General features: G+C 46.4%; 1 protein-coding gene across 2 annotated transcripts in view; it reads left to right on the forward strand.

Annotated features, from left to right (window-relative positions):
* Positions 1 to 27,661, forward strand: part of COL28A1 (collagen type XXVIII alpha 1 chain) — an 85,485-nt gene that overhangs the window by 40,362 nt on the left and 17,462 nt on the right. For both annotated transcript variants that reach the window (XM_060280753.2, XM_060280754.2), the window contains exons 15-27: positions 195 to 263; positions 1,111 to 1,179; positions 2,128 to 2,196; positions 4,779 to 4,847; positions 5,301 to 5,372; positions 6,260 to 6,328; positions 7,426 to 7,497; positions 8,627 to 8,695; positions 9,599 to 9,667; positions 16,104 to 16,172; positions 17,657 to 17,725; positions 25,595 to 25,663; positions 27,338 to 27,406. In XM_060280753.2, coding sequence (XP_060136736.2) covers positions 195 to 263; positions 1,111 to 1,179; positions 2,128 to 2,196; positions 4,779 to 4,847; positions 5,301 to 5,372; positions 6,260 to 6,328; positions 7,426 to 7,497; positions 8,627 to 8,695; positions 9,599 to 9,667; positions 16,104 to 16,172; positions 17,657 to 17,725; positions 25,595 to 25,663; positions 27,338 to 27,406 — 903 coding nt within the window. The remainder of the gene's footprint in view (positions 1 to 194; positions 264 to 1,110; positions 1,180 to 2,127; positions 2,197 to 4,778; positions 4,848 to 5,300; positions 5,373 to 6,259; positions 6,329 to 7,425; positions 7,498 to 8,626; positions 8,696 to 9,598; positions 9,668 to 16,103; positions 16,173 to 17,656; positions 17,726 to 25,594; positions 25,664 to 27,337; positions 27,407 to 27,661) is intronic.

Genomic DNA, 27,661 nt, shown 5'->3' on the forward strand with positions numbered 1-27,661 from the left:
AAATCAGTCGTTGCCTGTATATAAATAATCTAGGGGTTAAATAACTGAATCTTGCTGTGAAGTAGTTGATGCCTGGCCATATTTGATTCTAATCTGATTTACATGTGTGCATTTGCGGCAGTCCTGAAGGAATGCACACACACACACACACACACACACAAGTTTAATTCAATGCTAACGTCATGTATTTTCAGGGTGACAAAGGTTCTGAAGGGCCAGCGGGACCTGTTGGAACACCAGGGCCCTCCATCAAAGGAGATAAGGTACAATGTGTGGAACAGTGGGTATAAATTGTCTGCTCCGGTGCTGAAACAGTAGAATGAAAGCTTATATGAAGATGGTGCCCTAGGAGTCTGAAGGACAAAGAAGAAATTCATTGTAAATAATGCAGGAAAAAATGTAATGAACGTGATTAAATTAATTAATGCCTAGATAATGTCTGTGCTCAGGTATAATGGTAGGCTGTGGTTTGTTGTGATGGAAATGACCCTAACTTCCCCCCTACCCTCCAGACAGTCCCCCTCCCAACTTCTTTTCTGGCATGGCTGCAGGGAGGAAGCTGAAAGCATCCGCTGATGATTTTTGATTAGCCACAGTATAGTGAACTGCATGGGTTTAATCACCGTGGTTTGTTTGAAGTCAGGTGGCTTCTTAAATCACAATTGGGAGTCGGCTTGATTCAATAAAACCATAGCTGATATTTACCATGGTCTGTCAGATTTGGTTGACACGACAAGCTACGCGGAAGCAGAAGTTCCTTAACTTGTAGGCACGCTAGAGGAATAAGCAAGGAAGTGGAAGTGCTTGAGACTGGTGGGAGGCTAGGTTTGTTCACAACATGATTTATTGTGACATCCAAATGCGCCCCAGGATGTCATGACCACATTTTTTCATATCATTTCGTCCTGACTTGGTCTCATTAGTTCCTCAAATGTTCTCTATCCCATGATCTTTCCTCCCCCGGGCAGATGTTCCTCTTGAATAGCTTGTGAGCCAATGTGCAAGAATGTGGGAAAGGCATTATAAACTTAAAAATAGTATGGTGATGAAGATGATGAAGAATGCCTTGACTAAAGCAAGAACTTATATGAGAGACGTATTTTCATGCAGGGTGAACGGGGGATGGACGGACCACAGGGCATTATGGGACCACCTGGAACTGGCATCCAAGGAAAGCAGGTAAATGTACATCAGGGGACTGCCTACTTTTGACCAGGTATTTGGTTGGCTTATGGACAAAACTGAGCAGGAATTGTGGATTCCTGTTGAGGATGAGGGCATTATGCAACCATAGCCAAGACAGATTTACTGAGCCCTTTGGACGTCATTGCCCAGTCCTGATTCACTTCTATGTTTGGATTATGCTTTTAGCATAATCATACAAGTCATGTGTGAACAGTGCTTTTTTTCTGGGATACGCAGGGGTATGCATGCCCCTAAACATTTTGTGAATCTAGGTTTGGTCTCATTGAGGGATATATATCTATATATACCTGTCAACCTGTTCTTCCAGGTTTATGATGCAAAATATGAGAAAAGAGAGGCTAGAATTTAATAGAATTTTTAATAGGGGGGAAATAAGGAAAGTCTTAAGGTTGTGTTGAACTTACAAGTTACCCTGCATGCCTGTGGGTGTGCATAAAAAATCACAACATGCTTTTGTGACCTACCTTTCCTTGTGACTAAAGCTTGTAAGGTCACTCCCCTTGGCTTTATTTCCAGGATCTCCAGTGCCTAAGGAAGGGCAGTTGCGTGTCGAGGTCACAGGACATCCCCCCAATAATTCACACATCACACATCAATTTAAGTTTAAGGTTTTTGACATTATTTTGTCCACAACTTTATTTAAAATACAACCAAATGTGAGTGGTTGCTTAGGCATTGGTTCATCCATCTGTCCCCCGCCCTGGGACAGATCTGACATCCCTCGGAAATTTAATATAATTTTTAATGCTGTCCAATCATTTTTAATGATTGGACAGCAACAAACTGTCCAATCACCCTGTGGCCATTTAAGCTAATCTGCCCAGCAACCCCAGGGGATGTCCTGTTAACCCTACCACAACACGTGCTTTCAATGAATAGAGAACCCGATTTCTGATTAACTTCATACTTTTATCCCTTTAGGGCATTCAGGGTCCAAAAGGTGTGCCTGGGGTGAAAGGGTCACGAGGCACTGGTCTGCCTGGACCAAAGGTACGCATTGAACTTGGAATAAATGTATTGTACGATGAGGGAAAAGTCAGATTCAGTTTCAGATTTGTCCATTGCTACACAAAGATACTATACACGTGGCTGCCTCATTGTGTTTATTTGGCCCTTACGAGGACTTGACATCAATCTTAGTAAAGTATAGGTTTTAAACCATATCTGTTTTGATAAGCCCATTCTTATCCACCTAAACCATCATAATGGATTAGCTTCTGGTTTGCCATATTTTGAAGAGCAAAAAAGAGGACACATTTGCCAAAACCTACTTTTAACTATGGGATGCGGGTGGCGCTGTGGGTTAAACCACAGAGCCTAGGGCTTGCCGATTAGAAGGTAGGTGGTTTGAATCCCCGCAACGGGGTGAGCTCCCGTTGCTCGGTCCCAGCTCCTGCCCACCTAGCAGTTTGAAAGCACGTCAAAGTGCAAGTAGATAAATAGGTACCACTCCAGCGGAAAGGTAAACGGCATTTCTGTGCACTGCTCTGGTTCACCAGAAGCGGCTTTGTCATGCTGGCCACATGACCTGGAAGAGCAAGATGACCTGGAAGAGCAAGATGAGCGCCGCAACCCCAGAGTCGGTCATGACTGGACCTAATGGTCAGGGGTCCCTTTACCTTTACTAGTAGAAAATTACAATTTCTGTGTTCTGCTTCTACATCTGCATTTCCATGACTGACTGAAAATCAAGAGCTGGGATGTGTGTGCACAGATACTCATCGGACCAACTTCCTGGTCAAAGATAAAACATTTCTTGAAGGATGTTACTTGATGGGAGCAATGGAAAGAAAACACAGTTCTCTCTCTCTTTTGAGCCACATTCCACCCTTGATCTTTGTGGGAAATATCCACAATATCAGTGGGTGATCTCAAAGACGTGTACATGACCACATTCTGACCAGCACTTAAAGCTCCCCCTCTGTTGTATTGGAGGAGGTTTCTTGCCTCAAAGAGCACAATGCCGTGTTTTAGAGATGGAACGATCGCTGCAGCTAGGGATGCATTAAGGCAGCGGTTTCTGTTCTTTTTTTTAATTAAAAAAATTCAAAAATACAGAAAATACAAAAAAAACATTCAGGAAAATATAACCAAAAAGGAATATCAAAATTGACAGGCAACAAAAAAATAACAAGAAGTAATGTTATAAAGAAAATTATATCGAATATATCAAATAATATACCAAATAATATTCTAGAAAATATTTCAAATAATATATCAACATATATTAAATAATATATCAATATATATGTAATAGGCTTATAAAAAGAAAGGGAAAGGGAAAGGGGAAAAAAGAAGAGGAAAAAAAGAGAAAAAAAGAAAATTGCTTCCTGTTGTTTGAATACCGCTTTCCTTTAATTAATTTGTTTTATCGCGCTTTATCTAAACTGCTATTTACACATATTCTCCAATTTTCCCTTTATATCTTTCAATCTAAACAAATCACCAAATCTACATTTATCCCTTCTCTCTTCAAAAAGTCCTCAACATACTTCCATTCCTTTTTGCAACTTTGTTTGGGGGTATTTCTAATTGCTGCCGTCATTTTTGAAAGCGGTTTCTGTTCTGACCTGTCTCTGCCATAATGAGTTCAGTTTCTGGGAACCACTGCCTTCAGGTACAGTATTTGGATTCCAAAGGGTGCAGGGCAGGCCAAAACCAGCACTTTGATTGGGATGTCGAAATGTATGGGAAGTCAGTGAAGGTGAAAAAGGACCAGTGTAGTGTGCTCATGCTATCTGGACTCAGTTGTCTGCTTGCACTCTTAAGATCTTCAACAGAGGCTGTTCTTCAGGTGACCCCCTTCAGCGGATGGGTATAGCCAAAGGGGCCTACTCAGTGGTAGCACCAAGACTGTGGAATGCTCTCCCCAGAGGAGCTTGGCACCATTTTGCCTTCAGTCTCTCCCTTGGGGTTTGGTTTTTAATTCTGTTGACTGCTTTCATCGTGCTTTTCCCCCTTCATGCTTATTGTAAGTTTAATTTTTTGTTAGGTGCTCTGAGAACCTGTTGAAGGAAAGGGTGTTGAATGAGTACACACACACACACACAGGGGCGTAGCGAGGCAAATTGCCATGCACCCGGGGGGCGCGGCGTCGCTACACAACGACGCATGCATCGCTACATAACGCTGAGAGGGCTTTCTACCTGGAGTTTGTAGCTGGAGGCGCGCGGCTTTGGAGGCGCGGGGGGTGGTGATACCCCGCCACCTAACGGCACATGTGCAGCATCCCGCTGCGCATGCGTGTTACGTAGCGGGGTATCACCGCCCCCCGGCAACTCCAGTCCGTGGCGGGGGGGGTGCCACTTGGCGCCCTCACCCCCGCGACTCCGAAACCGAGCCTCCAGCCTCCTGGTAAAAAGTCCACTTGGTGCGGACTTTCTACCGGGAGGCTGGAGGCTCGGCTTGGGAGTTGCGGGGGTGGGGGTGCCAAGTGCCCCCCCCGAGTGGAACCCGGGGCGGACTGCCCCCCCATTGCGACGCCCCTGCACACACACACACCCTACATTAATAGCAAATTAGGAGAAAATGTTACTTATTGTGCTCAATATAAATATTTTTGTTGTTTTAAGGGGCAAGAGGGTGCGTCTGGAGCAAAAGGAGAAGTTGGAGCAACAGGAATTGGACAGCCTGGACCTAAAGTGAGCCTGTTTTGAACACTTGTATCTAAATGTTTTGATACTGTCTTTTTAAAGGAAATTGAGTTCCAGAGCTTCCTTTCAGAGGTGTGCCTTGCTCCCTGATAGTTTAGCTTTGTAACACTGATGGCTGCTTCTTGTGATACTTTTGGAACTCTGGTACTGTATAGGTACCAGATTACAACATATATTCCAGTTGCACCAATTGCTAATAGCTCAACTATTAATAGCAGTGGTATTTTTGACAAAATGCACAGAAGTAGTGGTCCATAAAGCATCAGTGCCTCACCGATTGTTGGCATTATCAAGGGAAGTTAAGATAAGGAACAGATATTCAAACACCCTATGCTGGGCCCACTAGGCCACATTCTAGAATAAAAAGGATAAAGCATCCCTCCCCAATTGATCCAATTGTGTGTTCCGACTTGAATTGGTTTCTTTAACCTCCTTTCAAAGGGAGAACCGGGAAGACCAGGATTTCCAGGAGAAAGTGGGAAGCCAGGTCTATCAGGAGCATCTGGGAAAAAGGTAACACCATTTAGTTTGTTAGCCATTCCAAAAGGTCCAAGTTTGGTTTACAGTGTACTCACCCTTGACAAACCATTCCTCAGCACAAAGACCTGCGTTTTTGGCTTTCGACCTGTGAAATCTTATTTGTGGCCCCTGCCACAGCTGCCTAGTCTCCCGTTTTCGCGGGAAACCCCCGTATTTTAAACTGTTTCCTGGGTTTTTTTAAAAAAGAGAGAGAGGCTGTATACTATGTATTTATTTACTTACTGCATCTATATCTTTTTCTCCACGGAACTCAAGGTGGTATACACGATTCTCCTCCTCATTTAATCCTCACAAGAACCCTGTGAGTTACATTAGACTGAAAGAAGATGGTGACTGGCCCAAGGTCACCCAGTGAGCTTCATAGCCTAGTGGGGATTTGAACCCAGGTCTTTCAGATTCTAGTCCAGGCATAGGCAACCTTGGCTCTCCAGATGTTTTGGAACTACAACTCCCATGATCCCTGACCACTGGCCCTGTTAGCTAGGGATCATGGGAGTTGTAGTTCCAAAACATCTGGAGAGCCAAGGTTGCCTATGCCTGTTCTAGTCTGACACTATCCACTACACCTCACTGGCTCTCAGCTGCTTCCAACCCTACCTAGAGATGCCTGGGATTGTGTCTGGGACCATCTATATCTACAGAACAGGTGCTCTACCACTGAACTATGGCTGTCCGCCAGATGTCTTGTGCCGCTGAGATTTTCCTGTTTCAGATTGTTGTGTTTGTCCTTTGTATTTTATTGTATTTATAGGAAGTATTTAAGCTGCACTGGAAATGCAGTTTACTAAAGGATGGAGCATAAATCAATAAAGCAAATAAATGCTGTGTGAAAATTAATACCCTCTTCTTATTTTTGTTAGGGGGAACAAGGATTACCTGGCCCAAGAGGTCCAGAGGGAATTCCTGGAAAGGGTGAGGTGGGTCCAAAGGTAAGATTGAATAAATGTGTTTTAGAAGTGTGAAAGTGAAGTAAAATCCCCCCTCTCTCCCCCCCTCCCTCCCTCTCCCTCTCCCTCTCCCTCTCAGTGAAGGACGTTGTAGGACTGATGCCTTTTAATCACTAATATTCCATAGTTCAATTGTTTTCAATATTGCTTATGAAAACAAAACTGGATAGAGATCTTGTGGGCTGCAAGTCTTCCCAACTGTGTAGAGATGCATTTATGCACCTGTACGGATGGGGAATTGAACTTGTGAAGTCCACAGGCAGATGCTTCCACCGCTATGATATCCCTCTGCATTCCCACCTGCATTTGTTCTACACACAATTCATGTCAGCAAGGGGCTCTAGCTAAAACTACAAGAACTTCCAAGTGTGTACATCCTTCTGAAAGTTTTTTTTCTTTTTAATAATAATAAAAACATCACAGCACCTGCCTTATCCTTAAAAGTAAGTGGTCCTAATAAAGAAGAAAGTTCCAAAGGGCTGATTGTGGCAATCTGCTGATTGTAGGTTCACCCTATCTGTACTAAAAACAGAAAGAATAAAATTGCAAGATAATGAAATATTAATAGTGTATTCTGAAAGTTAACACCAGAGTTTTCATTGAAATTAATGTCGTCCAGCTGAAAAATTAGGCTGCTTTCTCCTCCTAGAGACTCTTTTAATGAAATACTGGGCAAAGGCACTAATGTTGAAGTTTGACCTCGTGGTCTGTTGCTTCTGGAGCTCCTTCCGTCCCTTTGCTCTTCTCTGGGACCACCGACACTCATCAGTATGTGACAATTGTGTGGTCACAGCTCAGAAACACTTGCAGTTGTCCAGAAACAGAATGACAGATTCCATATGAAAACCCAAAGGAAACTGTATTGGCCTATGGGAACTTCCCCACCCCCATTTTGCAGACCTGCCCTAAAAAATAATTTAAAAAAAGAATTCACGGATAGAATTGATAGATAACCACTTCAGGGCTCATCAATTATCAATTTTCATTTTAGATATTCTAAAAAAAAAAACCATAAATATATGTTGGATGGAAATAGCTTTGTACTACAGTACAGTATTTTATTTTATTTTATTAATTAGGGTGAAGAGGGACAAAGAGGAGCAAAAGGAAATGATGGTCAAAGAGGTTTGCCAGGTGATCCGGGACCAAAGGTGTGTTACTTTCATTTCTGTGTTGCTTCTCTCTGTGTGGGTTCTGTCTGCTAAGAGCCTACCTGTGTGCGGTGCATCAAATACAATTCATATAAGGCACCTGACTACTATAGTCCATGTGGCAGAAGCTAGTGCTCAACTATCTCGGCCACAGGTGGGAAAGACTTTCCAGCTCAAGGGCTGCATCCCCTTCTAGAAGAACGTCCTAGGGCCACAGGTCATGTACACATTATAACCAGACAGAAATACTCAGGGAGGATGCAAGTCAGAGCCAGTGAAGGGTGTGGCCTTGGCAGAAGGGGTGTGGCCTTGGGCAGAGTCCTGAGGATCAGATAGAGAGGTCTGAGGGCCTGCATTCAGCACTCAGACCTGAGACTCCCCATCCCTGGACCATGCAGCTGATTGGAATGAACAAGGGACAGACAGCATGGGCAGAGAGGTCCCTGGTCTTAGCTGATTTCCAAATGAAGACAAGGAACCTAACTTCTCCACGATCACTAGCACCAAAGGGAGAGCACAGGCTACGTCACCAAAGACGCCTCCCGCTGAAATTAAAATTAGCAGAAAGGAAGCAAAATGATAGAATAGTAGCTAGATTGTAGCAATCCTGGAAAAACACTATGATCAAGATGAAGAGCAATTGTTGTGGCTCCAAAACCTTAGTTCAGAAAACTGAGATGATCCTTGAAGTCCTTTCTAATGAATTCAGGAACCAATTGTTGTTGTTGTTTAGTCGTTTAGTCGTGTCCGACTCTTCGTGACCCCATGGACCATAGCACGCCAGGCACTCCTGTCTTGCACTGCCTCCCGCAGTTTGGTCAAACTCATGTTCATAGCTTTGAGAACACTGTCCAACCATCTCGTCCTCTGTCGTCCCCTTCTCCTAGTGCCCTCAAACTTTCCCAACATCAGGGTCTTTTCCAGGGAGTCTTCTCTTCTCATGAGGTGGCCAAAGTATTGGAGCCTCAGCTTCAGGATCTGTCCTTTTACTGGATATCAAATCATCATTTTGCAGCTAGGCAAAATGTTTTGGGTTCCTCTTGAAAGCCAGTACATTAGGACTCCTTGTCGTTGTGTGAATATATTGCTGATAATATAGACATGCATTGATTATGTATTTCTTCTTCAGGGTGAATCTGGAATCAAAGGTTCAGTCGGTAGCCCTGGACCTTCCATTCGTGGGCTTCCTGGCCCCAAGGTGAATGATGTGTTGTTGTTGTTGTTGTTGTTGTTGTTGTTGTTGTTGTTGTTGTTGTTGTTGTTTGCTGTATACCACCCTTCATCCTTAGATCTCAGAGCAGTTTACAGCATAAATTTGTATGGTCTGATTGCTGCAGGAAGAATTAGGTGTAGATCTAACACGTATTCTGAAATCTCCTTTCATGCTCATTGGGCTTGCACAGGAAGAGTGCTCTGCGAAACACAGGAATCTTATGCCAAGTCACACCACTGGCCTGTGTAGCTCAATATTGTCAACCCTAACTGGTAGCAGCTCTGTAGGATTTCAGATAGGAGACCTTCCCCAGCCTTTCCTGTATATCTCAGTAGCTATGGTCCTTCCTTACAGATAGTATGCAGGGCCAGCTCTACCATTTGGCAGAGCGGGATGGTAGACTCAGGCAATGGATGCTAATGGGTGTGGGAGAGGGCAGTGGAAGGAGCCTACCCAGCTGTGCCCTTCTGTTGGAGGACAGACCTCTGTGTACCACATGGCCTGCCTTGCAGCTCTTAAGTTATTGGGGGGGGGAGAGAGAGATACCTTCTAACCTTCACTTCTAGCAAAATGTATTGTGTCAGTCCTGACTGTGTGTAGTAGATGGGATCCAAAATAGCTGTAAGTCTTAAGAGACTGGCCCTTGTTACTTTCAGTTTCTTTCCTGTTTGGTACCATGTTAAATAAACCCTTCCTACTTTTTCTCATAGGTGTGATTTGTAGAAAGAACATCTCCAAGCGCATAATTTCAGAAGCAACCGTTTGTCAAATATATAAATAAATAAATAAATAAATAAATAAATAAATAAAAGCGACGTGATCCTGGTACTTTCCTCCAAAATTGTGTGGTCCTTTAATAAAGACGTGTTCTTTTGTGTGTATGTTTAGGGGGAGCAAGGATATGCAGGACCTCCCGGGAGCGATGGAAACCCTGGAAATTCAATCATGGGACCTCAGGTGTGCAGTTTTAATAAAACAAAATATTGGCAAGCTGATTCAATATGACCACATGCAAAGAAGTAGAATGAAATACTAACTTGGGTGTTTTTCGGCTTGTTGGGCAGGATCAGGGCTGGTTAAAGATATGCTAGGGCCCTAATCCTCAAATTACTGTCTGGGGTTCCTTTTAGATCACATCTCACCTCTGTTTTGAGCCCAATTCCAGGTACTCACATTAGTGTTTAAAGCCCTAAATGACTCAGGCCCCAAATGTCAACCCCCTCCTCTGCCTACAGACCTTCTCAAGTGTTAAGATTGGTAGAGGGGGGCCTTTTTGGTAGTTCCGCTACCCTCAGGAGTTTGGGGTTGTGGTGACCCAGAAGAGGGCATTCTTTGTAGCAGCCTCTAAGTTATGGTGCTCCCTCCCTACAGAGGTGCATCTGGCCACTTCATTATACAGGGTTTGGCAAATACTGAAGATGCATCTCTTTATCCTGGCTTTTGACACCTGGAATGTGTGTTTTCAGGACCCACCTTATTTGTTGCAATAACACTTTTTGTACTTGTACATTTTTGAATAGTTTTTAATTTTGTTTTTTAAATTGTTGTAACCCGTCCTGGGGCCTTCGGGTGAATGGTAAGTGATGAAATAATAGTAAGTGACATCAAGCTTAAGTGGCCCTCTTTATTGAGTAATCAAATGTTACGATGTCAGCAGTAATCTGAAGTCATATCCAACCAGGTGCAATGGATTTATAATAGGAAGCTGCCATCTGAGTCTTTGTTGCAATTCATTGTAAAATATTTTGATTACCCAATACGGTCGTACCTCGGGAGTCGAACAGAATCCATTCCGGAATTCCGTTCTTTCTCCATAATCCAGCACATGTTTGCAATTTGGCCTCTGGTTCCTCTGCCCCTTCGAAATCCAGCTTGCACTTCTGGGAGTTCTCGGTCCACATACTGCTTAAGCCTGCCTTGTAGAATTTTAAGCATAACCTTGCTAGCATGTGAAATGAGCACAATTGTGCGGTAGTTGAAGCATTCTTTGGCACTGCCCTTCTTTGGGATTGGGGTGTAGACTGATCTTCTCCAATCCTCTGGCCACTGCTGAGTTTTCCAACTTGCTGGTATATTGAGTGTAGCACCTTAACAGCACCTTTTAACAGCATCTTTTAAAATTTTAAATAGTTTAGCTGGAATATCATCACTTCCGCTGGTTTTGTTATTAGCAGTGCTTTCTAAGGCCCACTTGACTTCACTCTCCAAGATGTCTGGCTCAAGGTCAGCAACCACAGCATTCAAACAGCCTCAGTCTGAAATGCCACAGTCCATTAATTGATGTAAGCCTTTCGATGGTCTGGATGTCAGATTTAGGATATTGTGAAATGAAGATGCAGCAATTCTTACGCCTTCTAAAATCAGGAGGAATATGTGGGACAAAATCCTCAGTTCATAAGAGAAGGGTATTGTTATCCTTTTTTGGTTGTTCACAAAGTTAGAACATCTGTTTGGCAACTCTTCCCAGTGCAGGAATTTGGAAGTCAAAATAGAGACAAGACCCCTTGCCCCTGTTTTCTTTCGTTATTGAAATAATTAATGGGGAAACTACTTGATATTTTAAAACACTGGCAACAAACCAGAGGAATCCTTTAGGCACACCCTGAAGACTCAGACATGTCCAGCATGACTTCTGCTCCTCCCATCTTCTTGGAAGAGGAGCTTCCCTTGCACTACTATATCATATACCACTTCTGAATTTCACATGCGGTTCTTTGTGGCTTTTTGGTGCAAGCCAGTTCTCAAGTATCGCCAGTTCTCCAACTTGCAAATAATAATAATTTATTATTTATACCCCGTCCATCTGGCTGGGTTTCCCCAGCCACTCTGGGCGGCTTCCAACTGAAAAATGAAATAAAATAATCTATTAAACATTAAAAGCCTCCCTAAACAGGGCCGCCTTCAGTTGTCTTCTAAAAGTAAAATAGTTACTTATTGCCTTGACATCTGATGGGAGGGCATTCCACAGGGCGGGCGCCACTACCTAGAAGGCCCTCTGCCTGGTTCCCTGCAACTTGGCTTCTTGCAACGAGGGAACCGCCAGAAGGCCCTCGGTATTGGACCTCAGTGTCCGGGCAGAACGATGGGGGTGGAGACGCTCCTTCAGGTATACTGGACCGAGGCCATTAGCTGTCAATGTCAAGATTAGCTGTCAATGTCCAGATCGTGAACACTTTCCCTGGTAGTATTCTGCCCGATGAGTAACAGCTTCCTCCTCCCTCCCCGAGTCCTTTTCAACCAGAAGTACAACAGGAAGGTGAAGCTTCTCTGTCCCGGGCATATTATTAGAATATTATAATATTACTAGTGGTTTTCAGCCCGTTCAATAACGGGCGCTAGAATCCTGGGGTTCGGAGAAGCGCTTGCGCAGCGCTTCTCCGAACCCTGGGACCTGTCCTTGCTGTCGGCGGCAGGGGGACAGGAACGGAGGAGGAGAAAGCGCTGCTTTTTCCTTCTCCGTTCCTCTCCCGCAGCCGCCGACAGGAAGCAGATATCCCAGGGTTCGGAGAAGCGCTTGCGCAGCGCTTCTCCGAACCCTGGGACCCGTCCTTGCTGTCGGCGGCAGGGGGACAGGAACGGAGGAGGAGAAAGCGCTGCTTTCTCCTTCTCCGTTCCTCTCCCGCAGCCGCCGACAGGAAGCAGACATCCCAGGGTTCGGAGAAGCGCTTGCGCAGCGCTTCTCCGAACCCTGGGACCCGTCCTTGCTGTCGGCGGCAGGGGGACAGGAACGGAGGAGGAGAAAGCGCTGCTTTCTCCTTCTCCGTTCCTCTCCCGCAGCCGCCGACAGGAAGCAGACATTCCAGGGTTCGGAGAAGCGCTTGCGCAGCGCTTCTCCGAACCCTGGGACCCGTCCTTGCTGTCGGCGGCAGGGGGGCAGGAACGGAGGAGGAGAAAGCGCTGCTTTCTCCTTCTCCGTTCCTCTCCCGCAGCCGCCGACAGGAAGCAGACATCCCAGGGTTCGGAGAAGCGCTTGCGCAGCGCTTCTCCGAACCCTGGGACCTGTCATTGCTGTCGGCGGCAGGGGGACAGGAACGGAGGAGGAGAAAGCGCTGCTTTCTCCTTCTCCGTTCCTCTCCCGCAGCCGCCGACAGGAAGCAGACATCCCAGGGTTCGGAGAAGCGCTTGCGCAGCGCTTCTCCGAACCCTGGGACCCGTCCTTGCTGTCGGCGGCAGGGGGACAGGAACGGAGGAGGAGAAAGCGGCGCTTTCTCCTCCTTCCTTCCTCTCCCCCAGCCGCCGACAGGAAGGACGCGCGCACTCTCCCCCCCCCGCCTCCTCCAACCGCCGCTCCTCACGGCCAGGGAGGGTTGTGAGGAGGCCTTCGCCGGCCTCCACCCCGGCGGGAGCGGCGTTTGGAGGAGGCAGAGTGGGGGGAGAGTGCGCGCGCGCAGTCTCTGCTGTCCAATCCCTGTATCCCTGGGGCACATGCGCAGTGACCCAGGGACACACGGGACATCTGGACGCAGGGACAACATGGACATTATTATATAGGACTAGTGGTTTTCAGCCCGTTCAATAACGGGCGCTAGAATCCTGGGGTTCGGAGAAGCGCTTGCGCAGCGCTTCTCCGAACCCTGGGACCTGTCCTTGCTGTCGGCGGCAGGGGGACAGGAACGGAGGAGGAGAAAGCGCTGCTTTTTCCTTCTCCGTTCCTCTCCCGCAGCCGCCGACAGGAAGCAGATATCCCAGGGTTCGGAGAAGCGCTTGCGCAGCGCTTCTCCGAACCCTGGGACCCGTCCTTGCTGTCGGCGGCAGGGGGACAGGAACGGAGGAGGAGAAAGCGCTGCTTTCTCCTTCTCCGTTCCTCTCCCGCAGCCGCCGACAGGAAGCAGACATTCCAGGGTTCGGAGAAGCGCTTGCGCAGCGCTTCTCCGAACCCTGGGACCCGTCCTTGCTGTCGGCGGCAGGGGGGCAGGAACGGAGGAGGAGAAAGCGCTGCTTTCTCCTTCTCCGTTCCTCTCCCGCAGCCGCCGACAGGAAGCAGACATCCCAGGGTTCGGAGAAGCGCTTGCGCAGCGCTTCTCCGAACCCTGGGACCTGTCATTGCTGTCGGCGGCAGGGGGACAGGAACGGAGGAGGAGAAAGCGCTGCTTTCTCCTTCTCCGTTCCTCTCCCGCAGCCGCCGACAGGAAGCAGACATCCCAGGGTTCGGAGAAGCGCTTGCGCAGCGCTTCTCCGAACCCTGGGACCCGTCCTTGCTGTCGGCGGCAGGGGGACAGGAACGGAGGAGGAGAAAGCGGCGCTTTCTCCTCCTTCCTTCCTCTCCCCCAGCCGCCGACAGGAAGGACGCGCGCACTCTCCCCCCCCCCCGCCTCCTCCAACCGCCGCTCCTCACGGCCAGGGAGGGTTGTGAGGAGGCCTTCGCCGGCCTCCACCCCGGCGGGAGCGGCGGTTGGAGGAGGCAGAGTGGGGGGAGAGTGCGCGCGCGCAGTCTCTGCTGTCCAATCCCTGTATCCCTGGGGCACATGCGCAGTGACCCAGGGACACACGGGACATCTGGACGCAGGGACAACATGGACATTATTATATAGGACTAGTGGTTTTCAGCCCGTTCAATAACGGGCGCTAGAATCCTGGGGTTCGGAGAAGCGCTTGCGCAGCGCTTCTCCGAACCCTGGGACCTGTCCTTGCTGTCGGCGGCAGGGGGACAGGAACGGAGGAGGAGAAAGCGCTGCTTTTTCCTTCTCCGTTCCTCTCCCGCAGCCGCCGACAGGAAGCAGATATCCCAGGGTTCGGAGAAGCGCTTGCGCAGCGCTTCTCCGAACCCTGGGACCCGTCCTTGCTGTCGGCGGCAGGGGGACAGGAACGGAGGAGGAGAAAGCGCTGCTTTCTCCTTCTCCGTTCCTCTCCCGCAGCCGCCGACAGGAAGCAGACATCCCAGGGTTCGGAGAAGCGCTTGCGCAGCGCTTCTCCGAACCCTGGGACCCGTCCTTGCTGTCGGCGGCAGGGGGACAGGAACGGAGGAGGAGAAAGCGCTGCTTTTTCCTTCTCCGTTCCTCTCCCGCAGCCGCCGACAGGAAGCAGATATCCCAGGGTTCGGAGAAGCGCTTGCGCAGCGCTTCTCCGAACCCTGGGACCTGTCCTTGCTGTCGGCGGCAGGGGGACAGGAACGGAGGAGGTGAAAGCGGCGCTTTCTCCTCCTTCCTTCCTCTCCCCCAGCCGCCGACAGGAAGGACGCGCGCACTCTCCCCCCCGCCTCCTCCAACCGCCGCTCCTCACGGCCAGGGAGGGTTGTGAGGAGGCCTTCGCCGGCCTCCACCCCGGCGGGAGCGGCGGTTGGAGGAGGCAGAGTGGGGGGAGAGTGCGCGCGCGCAGTCTCTGCTGTCCAATCCCTGTATCCCTGGGGCACATGCGCAGTGACCCAGGGACACACGGGACATCTGGACGCAGGGACAACATGGACATTATTATATAGGACTAGTGGATTTTAGCCCGTTTAAAAACGGGCGCTAGAGGAAGCGGCCTGCCGGGACTGGCTTGGCGGTGGCGGGTCTTCCCGCCACCGCCAAGCCAGTCCGCAGCGGGGGCTTTTCGCCGTTTGCCTCCCCCTGGGGGAGGCAAACGGCGAAAAACCTCGCCGCGCCGCAATTCGGCTCCGGGACTGGCTTGGCGGTGGCGGGTCTTCCCGCCACCGCCAAGCTAGTCCGCAGCGGGGTTTTTTCGCCGTTTGCCTTCCCCTGGGGGAGGCAAACGGCGAAAAACCCCGCCGCGCCGCAATTCGGCTCCGGGACTGGCTTGGCGGTGGCGGGATGTTCCCGCCACCGCCAAGCCAGTCCGCAGCGGGGGCTTTTCGCCGTTTGCCTTCCCCCGAGGGGGAGGCAAACGGCGAAAAACCCCGCCGCGCCGCAATTCGGCTCCGGGACTGGCTTGGCGGCGGCGGGAAAAAGGGGAGGAATTCCTCCCCTTCTTCCCGCCGCCGCCAAGCCAAAGCGGGCTTCCCTCCGCGCCCGCTGCCGCTTCGGCTTCCTCGGGTTCCCCGAGGAAGCGCCGTCCCATGCCGGAGGTGTGCGGCAAGGCTGCCGGGGGGGGGAGCGCTTCTCTCCCCCGCCGCCTCACCGCGCACCTCCAGCATGAGACTGGGCTTCGGAGCGGCGGTTGGCGGAGCGGCAGTTGGCTGTTCCCTGTGTCCCGAGAGCGCGGGTCCAATCCCTGTGTCCCTGGTTGTCCCTCCGTCCAATCCCTGTGTCTCTGGGGGACATGCGCAGTACCCCAGGGACACACGGGACAACTGGACGCAGGGACAACATGGACATTATTATATAGGATAATATTCTGTGACATGGCAGGCTGCCAGTTTTGCCTTCTCACATGCCAACATCAAAGTCTGGCAACGTTAAGAGTTAATAACATGATGTTCAGATAATTTATATTGACGTTGATTATTTGTCTTCAGGGTTCTCCAGGCTTACCGGGGCCACCAGGACTTCCTGGAGCAAAGGGGGATGGCTTTCCGGGTGCACCAGTAAGTATAATTTCACCTCTAATTTGTGATAGGTAAGAGGTAAAAGGTAAAAGGTAAGAATAGTACACTGTCCTCAGTGTCCTGAAGCATCACACCTTGCCTCCTTGGGGGTCTGAAGTGCCTTCAGAGCTCCAGCGTGCCTTGTATGTTCATAGCGGCCAGAAGAGTCTCTCCCCCTTTCTTTTCTTTTCAAAATAATGTTTCCTTTATTATACATAAACAATGTGGTACGATACAATACATACATACGATACCATACCATACCATACATATCTGCAAAACATACATTACCTACATACCCACCCAACATAAACCCATCAGTGTTTGACTTCCAACTGTTCTCATTGTGCTATTTTGCAATTTATTAATCCATTTGCATTTCATTTTTGTTTGCTCTATTTTTCTAGTTATTTTTCTAAACGAATTTTACTATGTGTTTTTTCTGCTTTTTAGATTCATTCTATGTGTGTCGGGAGATCCACCTTATCCATATACCGTAGTTTTTGAGATATTCTTTAAATATCATCCATTCCTTGTTAACTTTGTGTATAGTGTTTCCTCTTAGTCTCCCTGTAAATATTCAATCATTTTTGCTAACCAGTCTGTTTTTGTGGGGACATTGTTACTTTTCCAGTCTCTCCCCCTTTCAAGGCAAGCGCTCTTCTCTGCCCTTGACACAATCTGAAGCTGGTTTATTTATTGTATATTCCTGCGTATAAGACTACTTTTTAACCCAGGAAAATCTTCTCAAAAGTCGGGGGTCGTCTTATATACCGGGTCGTATTTCTTATACGGCGAGTATATCCCAAACTTTATATTTTAACTGGAAAAGTTGGGGCTCGTCTTATATGCCCAGTTGTTTTATACGCCAGAATACACGGGTATGTTTCTGCCACTTAGCCCACCACTGGGGATATGCTGCCCCCAGCTTTTGGCATTTTCTTCCTCTCTTATCTTATGTATTGAAATTGGTTTTATGTTTTGATTAGTTCTTACTGGTGTTTTACAGTGGTACCTCTACTTATGAATGTTTCTACTTACGAATGGAGCTCCGTCCGCCATCTTGGATGCGGTTTAGATAGGATTTTTTTTACTTACGAATTTTTAGATAGGGTTGCTTCGACTTACGAATTTTTTCTCCCAATGCATTCCTATGGGATCCGACTTACACATTTTTTCGACTTACAAATGTGCGTTCGGAACACATTAAATTCGTAAGTAGAGGTACCACTGTACTTGTTTTTATGCTGTTCGTTTTCTATTTTTGCTGTTTTGTTTTATTAATTGCATTTGTTATAATATGGTTTTGCCACCCTGATGGAAAGGTAGGATACAATTTTAACAACAGATTAAAATAAAAAGTGCATGTTTTTGTTTTTAATGAAAAAATAAAAGCTTCTAGATTGAGGCCCACATCCCATTATTTGTACATCCTTCGGTTCTGTGAGACTAACCAGCCTGTATTTTTTCTGATGTTATCCTAGGGACCTCAGGGAATGCCTGGCCTTCAGGGACCAAGAGGTCTTAAAGGAGCAGGGGACCCTGGCCAAAAGGTACTCATGCTAAAGTAACACGTATAATTTTAATAGATAACTCTGTCATTAAAAGCAGGTAAAACAAATTCTATGCACTGTTTCCCTCCATATTGAAGAGAATGCTCTTGTGCTCAGATCCTGCTTGCTGGTTTCCCCACAGGCATCTGGTTGGCCTCTGTGAGAACAGGATGCTGGACTAGATGGGTCCCTGGCCTGATCCAGCAGGCTCTTTTTATATTCTTATATTTCCTCAGAAATGAACACAAATCACAGTTTCTTCTTGATCAATAACATAACTTTTATAAAGTTGACAGAATCCATCTTGACGTAGCCCTTTAAGTGTTAACAGAAGTTAGACCTCTGGCACGATGTCAAGCTGCCATTTGGGGTAATGGCCCACCCAATGTGACTAGCTTGCATTTCCAAAAAATAAAATAAAAATAAAAATCCATACCAACTCTCAGAAATCAGCAATTTAAAACTAGCAGCAGTACAGCAAGTGTTTTAAAAGCATAGGCCATGTTTTCTTTTAAAAATAGAGAAATCAGCAAAACAAAAAAAGCTATCCTCTCACCTATGGGTGTTTAAAGAAAAGCTGAAATTAAGGAAAATTGGCCCCAAATAAATGGCTCTTTAAACACTACTTTAAAGTTTGACAAGTCTATAGAAACTGTGTGAAATATTTGTGTGTGCTTGTCTAAATCAGACCGCTTTCAATCAGTCCTCTGCTTTAACAATGTAAAAATCTGCTGTTGCCTTCTGCTGCCCAATTTACATAGGGAAATCAAAACCTGTCACAGCTGATCCATAAAATAAAATGCACATTTCAGTATGTCGTGAGCTCCTTGGTGGGCTGCTAAACACTTCTGTCCCCATGTGAACGAAACAGCACAGGAATTTGTCAAAACAAACAGATAAATCACTACTTTGGAGCATATTCTGGCAATGGCAAACCAGTTTGGTATTATCCTAGTAAATAGGAGAGAGGGAGAGGGAGAGAGCTTCCTACATTCCATGTTGTCATATGAGCATTCTTATAAAACCATTCCATTTGCAGAATTAGAGCTATTAAAAATTAGATGCAGCAAAAGGTCTGCTTCTTGTTGCTTCTGAGGAATGCAGTGTGCATTTCTGTATACTAGGAATTGTGCCTCTCTGTTTGTTCTGCTCACCATTCCCCCTTCCTGCTCCTCCTCATCCCACTTCCTCGTGGTAACCCTCTAGACCAGGCATCCCCAAACTGCGGCCCTCCAGATGTTTTGGCCTACAACTCCCATGATCCCTAGCTAGCAGGACCAGTGGTCAGGGAAGATGGGAATTGTAGTCCAAAACATCTGGAGGGCCGAAGTTTGGGGATGCCTGCTCTAGACCAGTGATGGCCAAACTTGGCCCTCCGGATGTTTTGGGACTACAACTCCCACCATCCCTAGATAACAGGACCAGTGGTCAGGGATGATGGGAATTGTAGTCCCAAACAGCTGGAGAGCCAGGTTTGGCCATCACTGCTCTAGACCATGTTTGGGGAACATTTTGACTCCATGGGCCAGTTCCTTATCGAGACCCCTGAATATTTGTACCCAAGAAGGTGAAAAAACAATAATCCACATGTTCATTAAATAAGAGACGCAACCTGTACTTCAGTGGCCTTATTATTTCAGACAAATCCTTGAAGCCGCAGCTATTATGGATCCCTGCACCTGTAAGAAGGAACAGTTTGTGTGGCGGAAAACAATCTCACATATTGGCTTTAGTGCAGTAGTGCAAATAATACCTTTTACCCCAGTCCAGGGGCTGACACAGTATACTGGTAGCCATTGATGCACGAAGCCCACAAGCAGAACCTAAGCACAACAGCATCCTCCCCAACTATGATTTCTCGCAATTTGTACTCAGAGCCATTGTCGGGCGTCAGGGAATCCGATCCCCCCCAGTAGGTTGCCAGGAATAGATAAACAAGGAGAGTTCTTACCAATGTCTTTTATTCAATAGTCACAGAGAGAGGCTTAGAAAAGCTGTCTCTTGGAGTGACGGCATTGCTCCAAGTAATCTCCACCCCCCTTCTCTCCTCAATCGTCAAAAGCACCACCTACCTTATGGTGGCCGCTTAGGGCCATTTGTCTCCAAGCCCTTTGCTCTCCTACTTTCAATGCTTGCCGGGTTCTGGTAGAACAGGGGGGTCCGGAATGCTTTCTAGTGATAACGTGTCAGTCAGCTGCTCCCACTCTGCTTCTCCCTCTCCCATTACTTCCCAACTTTCCCCCTCATCTGCCTCTGAGCTGTGACCTCCCACGAACCCCTGTTGTAAATATATACTGTCTAAATGTATACCGTCTTCCTCTTCTCTGGAAGGGTCAGGCTGGGGAGGCGGTCTCCACCATTCCTCCTCTGTCCAGTCCCTGACAGCCACATTGCCTCTGCCAGTGGAAGTGGGACACAGCCATTGTGGTTAGTAGCCATTGGTGGCCTTGTCCTCCATGACTCTGCCTAATCTTCTTTGAAAGCCCTCCAAGTTGGTGGCCATTACTGCCTCCTGTGGGAAGGAGTTCCATGAGGAAGTGCTTTCTTTTATCTGCCCCGAATTGTCCCAGGTCCACCCTCATTACTGGTTACAGAGATAATATATGGAAATGTGGTATAGAAATTGTTCCGGCTATTGTTTTCCTTCTCACAGAGGTTTGGTCGCCACTTTCATTGTCATTTATTTCCCGTATTATTGAGGTATCGAAAACACACACACACACACACACACACACACACACACACACAGCGACCAATAGGACTTGGTTTCCCCCTCCGATCCTTCTGTACTGCTCTAATTTCCTCTATTTTTTAATTTTAAAAAGCGAACAGCTTTGTTTAACCAAAGAGCCCCCTATAAACACATTTACATACAAGTTGGAATTCCACTAAGTATCACTCCATAAGAATGTTCCCTCAATCTCAATTGGAGCTCTGTTCTTTGGGCTTGAGAGATGGCTCGTATATGCACGCAGCAGAAAGGAGGAATTTGGTGAAACAGAGGCCCGATTCACTCAAAACCGCCTGTGGGATGCGGGAACACCATAGGCGTAACCTTCTTGTTGTGTATAGGATAGACATGAAGGGCAAAGGAGCAGGCTGTAATCACAACTGGATATGTATATAAAAGGCATGCAAATCGTAAAGCCACAGCCTTGATACCACAACAGTGGGAATAGCCTATCCTAGCATTTTTACTGAAGAACAGAGCCAAAGCTTTTTTTGGGGGGGGGGGAACCCACCAACAGTGGTCTCTGGGGGCAAGGTAGAGCCAGCTGCAGGAAGTGTATCATGTTAAGATCCTGGCCTATCAAACATAGGCTTAATTCCAGTAAAGAGCTGAGTGTCTGTTCCTTGCCCCAGGCGTCGTAATTGATCTCACACACGGTAAATGCCCGTTAGTTCAATTTCAGCTGACTGCATTTTCTTCCTCCCTCGCCCTTTTTAATTAAGAAAAAATAAGTATGCAGAAAAATTCCTGCGGTTCAAAAAAAAACAAAAACAAAGTGAAAAGCCCAGCATCGCAATTCTTTGTATATCTTTGGATCCATTTCAAGTATCATACATAATACTTCCCTTATATAGAGTTGTTTCCAACCCATATCATTCCATAAATTTACGCTGCATGTGCAGTCACTCGGAGAACCTTATCCTTGTGTTTCACAGTACTATAGTGGAACAATTTGTAATAAATGCATGGGAGGTCACAGAGTTAATCGAGAGGAGCAAAAAAATAAGACGTACACCCCTGTCTATATAATATATATGCAAACTGTTTAACATTTGATTTTACACTAATTTAGACTACGTACAGCCATACCTCGGATTACGTTTGCTTCAGGTTACATACTTTCAGGTTGCGTACTCCGCAAACCCAGAAGTATTTTTCGCCCTGTGCGCGGTCTGCGCATGCACAGAAGTGTTCTGTGCAGTTCGCACATGCGCAGAAGCGCGCTTTCGTGCTTGTTCGGGTTACGTACTTTTTGGGTTACGAACCGCACCCCGGAACGATTCATATGCGTAACCCGAGGTACCTCTGTATCACATAATAACTATGATTAGCTCCAAAACAAGTCAACTTCAAATTATGGGCTATGAAGCTGTCTTGTTGAAACTAACCATAGTGCTAAACCACAGCCACTGGTTCAGATGACTCCAGAAGGCATTGTTCATTAAAAAATGGAAAGAAAGCTTCTGGTTCCTCGTCCCCCCCTGCCCTTGGACACAGAGGGGAGAAAAGGGGGGTATGTGAGCCTGGGAGGAGAATAGGCCCATTCATGTAGCTCTAAGTCTGTGGTCCTTCAGATGATGTAGGTCTCCAGCTCTCGTTATCCTTAGTCATCATGGAATGATGGGAGCTGCAATTAAGCAATAGTCCTCCTGTGGCGCAATGGGTCAGTGTGCCTGGCTCCAACCAAAAGGTTGGTGGTTTGAGCCCATCCAGGACAGGATTCTTGCATTACAGGGGATTGGACTAGATTACCCTTAGGGTTAATCCAACTCTGTGATTCTGTGATCTGGAAGGTCATGGAATCCCCACCTTTGACCATGCAGATGTTGTTGAACTACACATCCCATCATCCCTGACCCTTGGTCATGTTGGCTGGGGCTGATGGGAGTTGGAGCCAAACAACATCTGGAGGGCCATAGAGTCCCCATCTCCGCTCTAAACTGTGGTTTAGCTCAAAACTCCCAGAAGCCCCAGCCGGCACAGGCTATCGCACTCAGGTCTTGCTTACAGGTTATCTGCTTGGCCAGCATGAGAACATAATGCTGGACTAGATAGCTCTTTGGCCTGATCCAGCAGGGAGTGCTGGTTTAGCAACATGTCTAAACTGTATCTAAGTATTTACAGGAAATGTTTTGAACAGCCTGTCTTTGAAACGGTTTAGAGGAGAAACATTTGCCTGCCGTAGTCCTGTGAATTAAAGTTAAAGCAGCTTGGTCCTATTCAGGTTTACTTGAAATTAAATGAGTGAGTTCAGAGGGGCATAATAATAATAAATAAATAAATAAATAAATATAATAATAATAATAATAATAATAATAATAATAATAACAATAATAATATTTATACCCCGCCCATCTGGCTGGGTTTCCTGAGTAGCCTGCAATCCAGTTAAATCACAATGTTTTAGGTCAGGCATGTCCAACAGGTAGATTGTGATCTACCGGTAGATCACTGGACGTCTGTGGTAGATCACTGGCTCCCCCCAAAGAAGCTGAACAACTGTAGCTCCCCTAAAAAAAGCTCAACATTTTACCTCCTCCCTGATAAAACTCAACAACTTTGACCCAAACCCCCCAAAATGGGCCTTCCTCCTTCTTAAAAAAAACTTTGACCTGAACCCCCCAAAAGGAGGTAGATCACTGCCAGTTTTTAACTCTGTGACTAGATTGCAGTCTCTTGGGAGTTGGCCACCCCTGTTTTAGGTGAATAAATCAGAAAGGCCAGGGAGGTGGGTTTACAAATTCAACTCATCCACAAATACCAAAAGGCCCATACAGAAATTGACCCGTCTTTTGGCACCACCTGCTGGTAGCACATGGAACCAATGTTCCTCTCTATGTGCAAATACCGGTAATAACTGCTCAGGGGATGGGGATGGAACAATGCCACCATGAAAAAAGGGATTTGACACTTCATGTCCCTACACTGCAGCCCGCCCGCCCCCCATTCCAAATGGGAACACGTCACAGCTGCTTTCAGACGTTTTCCAGTTACAGATCTATAACATGTAGTTTGGCCCCATCTTTAGCATTCAGGATCAACCATGCAAGCCTACATGTGTGTGATCCACGGTAAATTCCTCTGAGTTTAATAGGACTTATTCCCAAGTAAAAAAAAAAATTTTTTTTTTTAAGGACCGCAGCAGCTCTAATCTTCACGATCTTTTCACAGTCTGATCCACAAACCAGAAAAACAGGCTTCTCGGATTTAAGCGTTGAAGTCGCAGCATTCCAGCCCTGAAAGCTTCTCGATTAACTAGTTTGAAGGTTCAGCTACCCCCTCTCTAATATTACAGACGTCTCCTCCTCCTAAACAAACCACAGTTGTACGCAGATTGTCAAACAGACCTTTGTCCTTTAGGGATTTCACCAAGATCAAGTTGCTCTCAGCAATCTGTCGACAGCTGTCCTATTATTTAAATCTCCGGTAGCTTTGTTAGACATTTCTCCATGATGTGTTTGAATTGTTAAACCTTTAAGTGCTGGGCTGGTTAGAAACTCTGCGGGAGAAGAAGGTTGCTCCAAATAACAGTTCCGGCAGCTTCCCCCATCATTCAGAGAGTGAGAGAGAACTTCATGAAGAACGAGTTAGGTGACCTCTCCCTACATGCCTCAATATTTACCTGCTCTGAATTGCCTCCCTCTCTGGCGGGGTGGGGGTGGGGGGAGAGAACATGGAGACCGTCTCTTATTTATTTATAAAAACATCTTCCCCCGTGCTGGTTTTTTAGAAAAAGAGGTGCCGAAACTCACCGTGAACGCCTCCCTTGTTCTCTTATAATGGCAATGGAGTCCACCAGAAAAAAAGCCCTCCTCTTCACCCATGTTTTGCTTATTTCCCACCTTTGTTCCAAAGATCTCAATTTAGCATCCATGGCTCTCCTTCTCTCTACGTTATCCTCCCAACAACTCTGTGAGCAGTGCTGGATTTATGTATAAGCTAAACAAGCTATAGCTTATGGCCCCACTCTCTTGGGGGGGCCCCCAAAAAAAATGAAAAGGAAAAGAACTGGATGTAAATTTCCAAAATATAAGATAAAAAGAAATAAACTAAAACCTACATACTGCAACAGTGTTTTGTGTTGTGTAGGTCCATAAATTACCATATAGCATATATTCGACACAAAGAAACAGTGACAATTTGTTGTTGACAAAGGACAGCTGGACATATAAAGGGCCTATTATCTCCTGTAGCTTAGGGCCTTATCAAACCTAAATCTGGACCTGCCTGTGAGGTAGGTTAGGTTAAGTGTTGGTGACTGGTTCAAGGTCACCCGGTGAACTCTGTACTCCCAGGTTACACAAGCATTAAAAGAAAAGGGGGGGGACATCATAATTAAACAGACTGTAAAACAACCCCATTTTTTAAAAAACCCATAGCAATTAAAAGCAGGTTGAGAGATCAAGTGCAATATTCCAAAGGCAGCCCAATGTCAATACAGACATTGTGTTTTGCAACACCGGTGGCACCAGTAAAAAAAAGTCTGCCTTTGAGTTGCCCCAGGCCAATGATCCTTGGAGTTGGGCAAGGATAACCTCCTCCATCCCTGATATCTTTATCCCAACGCTTTCTCTGGGTGCCCAAGCCAAATGAGGTGCAGCATGCGGCTGTTTATGAAAGGGGTATCTCAGTGGCTGTGTGTCCCAACTGCAGAATGCTCTTCCCAAGCAGGGCCACATGTACCTAACTTTAATGCCCTTTTTGCCACCAGCTTTTAAATCTCTCTTATTTTCCAAGACCTTTTTGAATTTTGTTGTAGCTCCTAATATTCCCCTGGCTCTGTGGCTTTAATTCTCTGCTTTTTGGTTTGGGTGTGCGTTTAAATATTCTTTAAAAATAAATAAATAAAAAGCCTTAATTAGGGATTGCTTTCATGGTGGTGGTTTTTTTTTTTTTACATTTTACTGTATTGTGCATTTTTATTCTATGGGCTGCCCTGAGAATGCACGTAAATAAATAGCACATGTAACGTGTAATGTAGCCTTTAGCTATTGATATCTATGAGGAGTGCTTGCCGGCTTTTGAGTTGGAACATCTTCCGCTATGATTTGTTTTGAAAACAAGCAGGCTCATTCATAAAATTCTGTGAATGTAACACCTGTGTTGAACCTCTTCCTTTTTGTCTTTCTTTACTTTAGGGAGAACCGGGAGCAAGAGGATCCCCGGGGCCTCCTGGTCAAAGAGGAATAGGAATACCTGGGCCCAAGGTTAGCAAGAATCTGCACAGTCTAGCAGAGGGATTGGGAATATGCAGTGTGGCCCTCCAGATATTGTTTGACTACAATTCCCATCTTCCCTGACCACTGTCTGCACTACCTGGGGCTGATGGGAGTTGGAGTCCAACAACATCTGTAGGTACCACAAGTTCCCTTCCCCTGAGCTAGAAGTTCCTGCCCCTTATATATTTAAATTAAACCTGATAGCCACCTTTCTTGGAATGCTCTGGAGCCAACTTACATTCAATATCTTAGTAGCTTCTTCTTCTTCTTTGCCTGTTTTAACCTTAACAGGTTTGTGAATGCCTTGCAAAAGAAGCACTTACTTTTTTCCTATAACGTTGCATTTTGTGGCCGAATTGTTAGATGCAGTGCGCCCAGCAAAGGAATGCAGTGTTGCTTTTGTTGGGGGGGGGGGTTAGTTGCAGAAGAATGCTACTGATCCTACGGCTCTCCATAACGGGGACTGACTGGTTCGCTCCAGCCATCCGGCTCTCTTTAGCCTGAGTCTTCAGGTGACTGCTGTGAATGTACATTTGCTTACCTTATGGAGCAAAGGATAAGCGCTTGCACACAGAGAATCAGCATGTCAGGGTGAAGGGCTCAGCCTGTCTTCTTTCTGTGTGCGGGGAGTTGTTTTGTTTTTCAAATGTGTATCCAAAGCCTGAAATGGTATAGTCTAGACATCTTTGTCATTTAATTCGGCTGGCTGTTGAACGTGACCAAGGGCAGAGAGAAGGGGTAATAGGTGGGATTGTGATACCAGTTTCCTTATACCCTAAACCAGGCATCCCCAAACTGCGCCCCTCCAGATGTTTTGGCCTACAACTCGCATGATCCATAGCTAACAGGACCAGTGGTCAGGGAAGATGGGAATTGTAGTCCAAAACATCTGGAGGGCCGAAGTCTGGGGATGCCTGCCCTAAACAGTTCCATGGCTGCCCTTACTCTGCCGACCTCTTACTCCAGCCTTTGAATTACCTGGAGTGACCTCAAGAGAACTTATTTCTGAGTTGCAAATTGAATATGTTTGCATTTTAATAGGAAACCATTTAATCCACACTTTTTGAACCAATACGTGAACCGAAACATGGCTATCCTTTGAAATTCGCACTTCTCTGAATTTTTCAATGCAGCTTTCCAACCAATCAATGCATGCAAGAATACAGACATCACTGGATGGCATGCATAAAGAGGCATCTATTCATGAAAATGAGTTACAAATTAATTATGTTAGTGGGAATTACTTTGCAAAAGTGTACACATTAGTCAAAACTACATGTGAGATTTCATTGATTAGGAGAAATTGCACTAAGATGCCGATGGGTTTTCACGAGGATTTCTTTCTTTTTTAAAAAAAGAAAAAAGCCAATTGCTGAAGAACTGAAATTAAGATGCGAAATAAGGAGAAGCTGTAAGAAACTGAACTCGGTCAATTTGCCCATCCCTGTTTCTGAGTAGACACGTATAGGAAAGCACTTAAGTGCCCCCCAAGCAGTTACAAAGGATCATATATAGTTTCCAGCATTTGGAAAAGGTAGAGATGGGTACAAAACTTTACATGGTGATATACAATTCTGACTTCTTCCTGGAGTTGTCTAAAACTACTCCCCCCTCTTAATCTGAGCCAATATTATTTCCTTTCTTTCCTTTTTTAAAAATTAGGGTGTTATTGGACAAAAAGGTCTGCCAGGTCCCCAGGGTCCTCCTGGAGATAGTATACAAGGAACTAAGGTAAGAATGTAGTTGCTGACATAATTTCTTTTTGCAAATGACTCCCCCTGCCCTGTCTTCATTACACAGTTGTTTCATGGAACTATTTATGATGCTGCTTAAGAGGGGAAAGAAACCCCCAAAACCTAAAATTTAAATGTCCACTTGGTTGACAGACAGTGGTTTCTTAACTGAGTGCTAGCCCTATTGGAGTGAAAAGATCAGGCCTTTAAAACTCTGCCCTGGTTAAGGACAAAAATTTATTCTGGAAGAACT

This window comes from Zootoca vivipara, chromosome 11 (genome assembly GCF_965207765.1).
Source record: "Zootoca vivipara chromosome 11, rZooViv2.hap1.1, whole genome shotgun sequence".
NCBI classification, from domain to species: domain Eukaryota; kingdom Metazoa; phylum Chordata; class Lepidosauria; order Squamata; family Lacertidae; genus Zootoca; species Zootoca vivipara.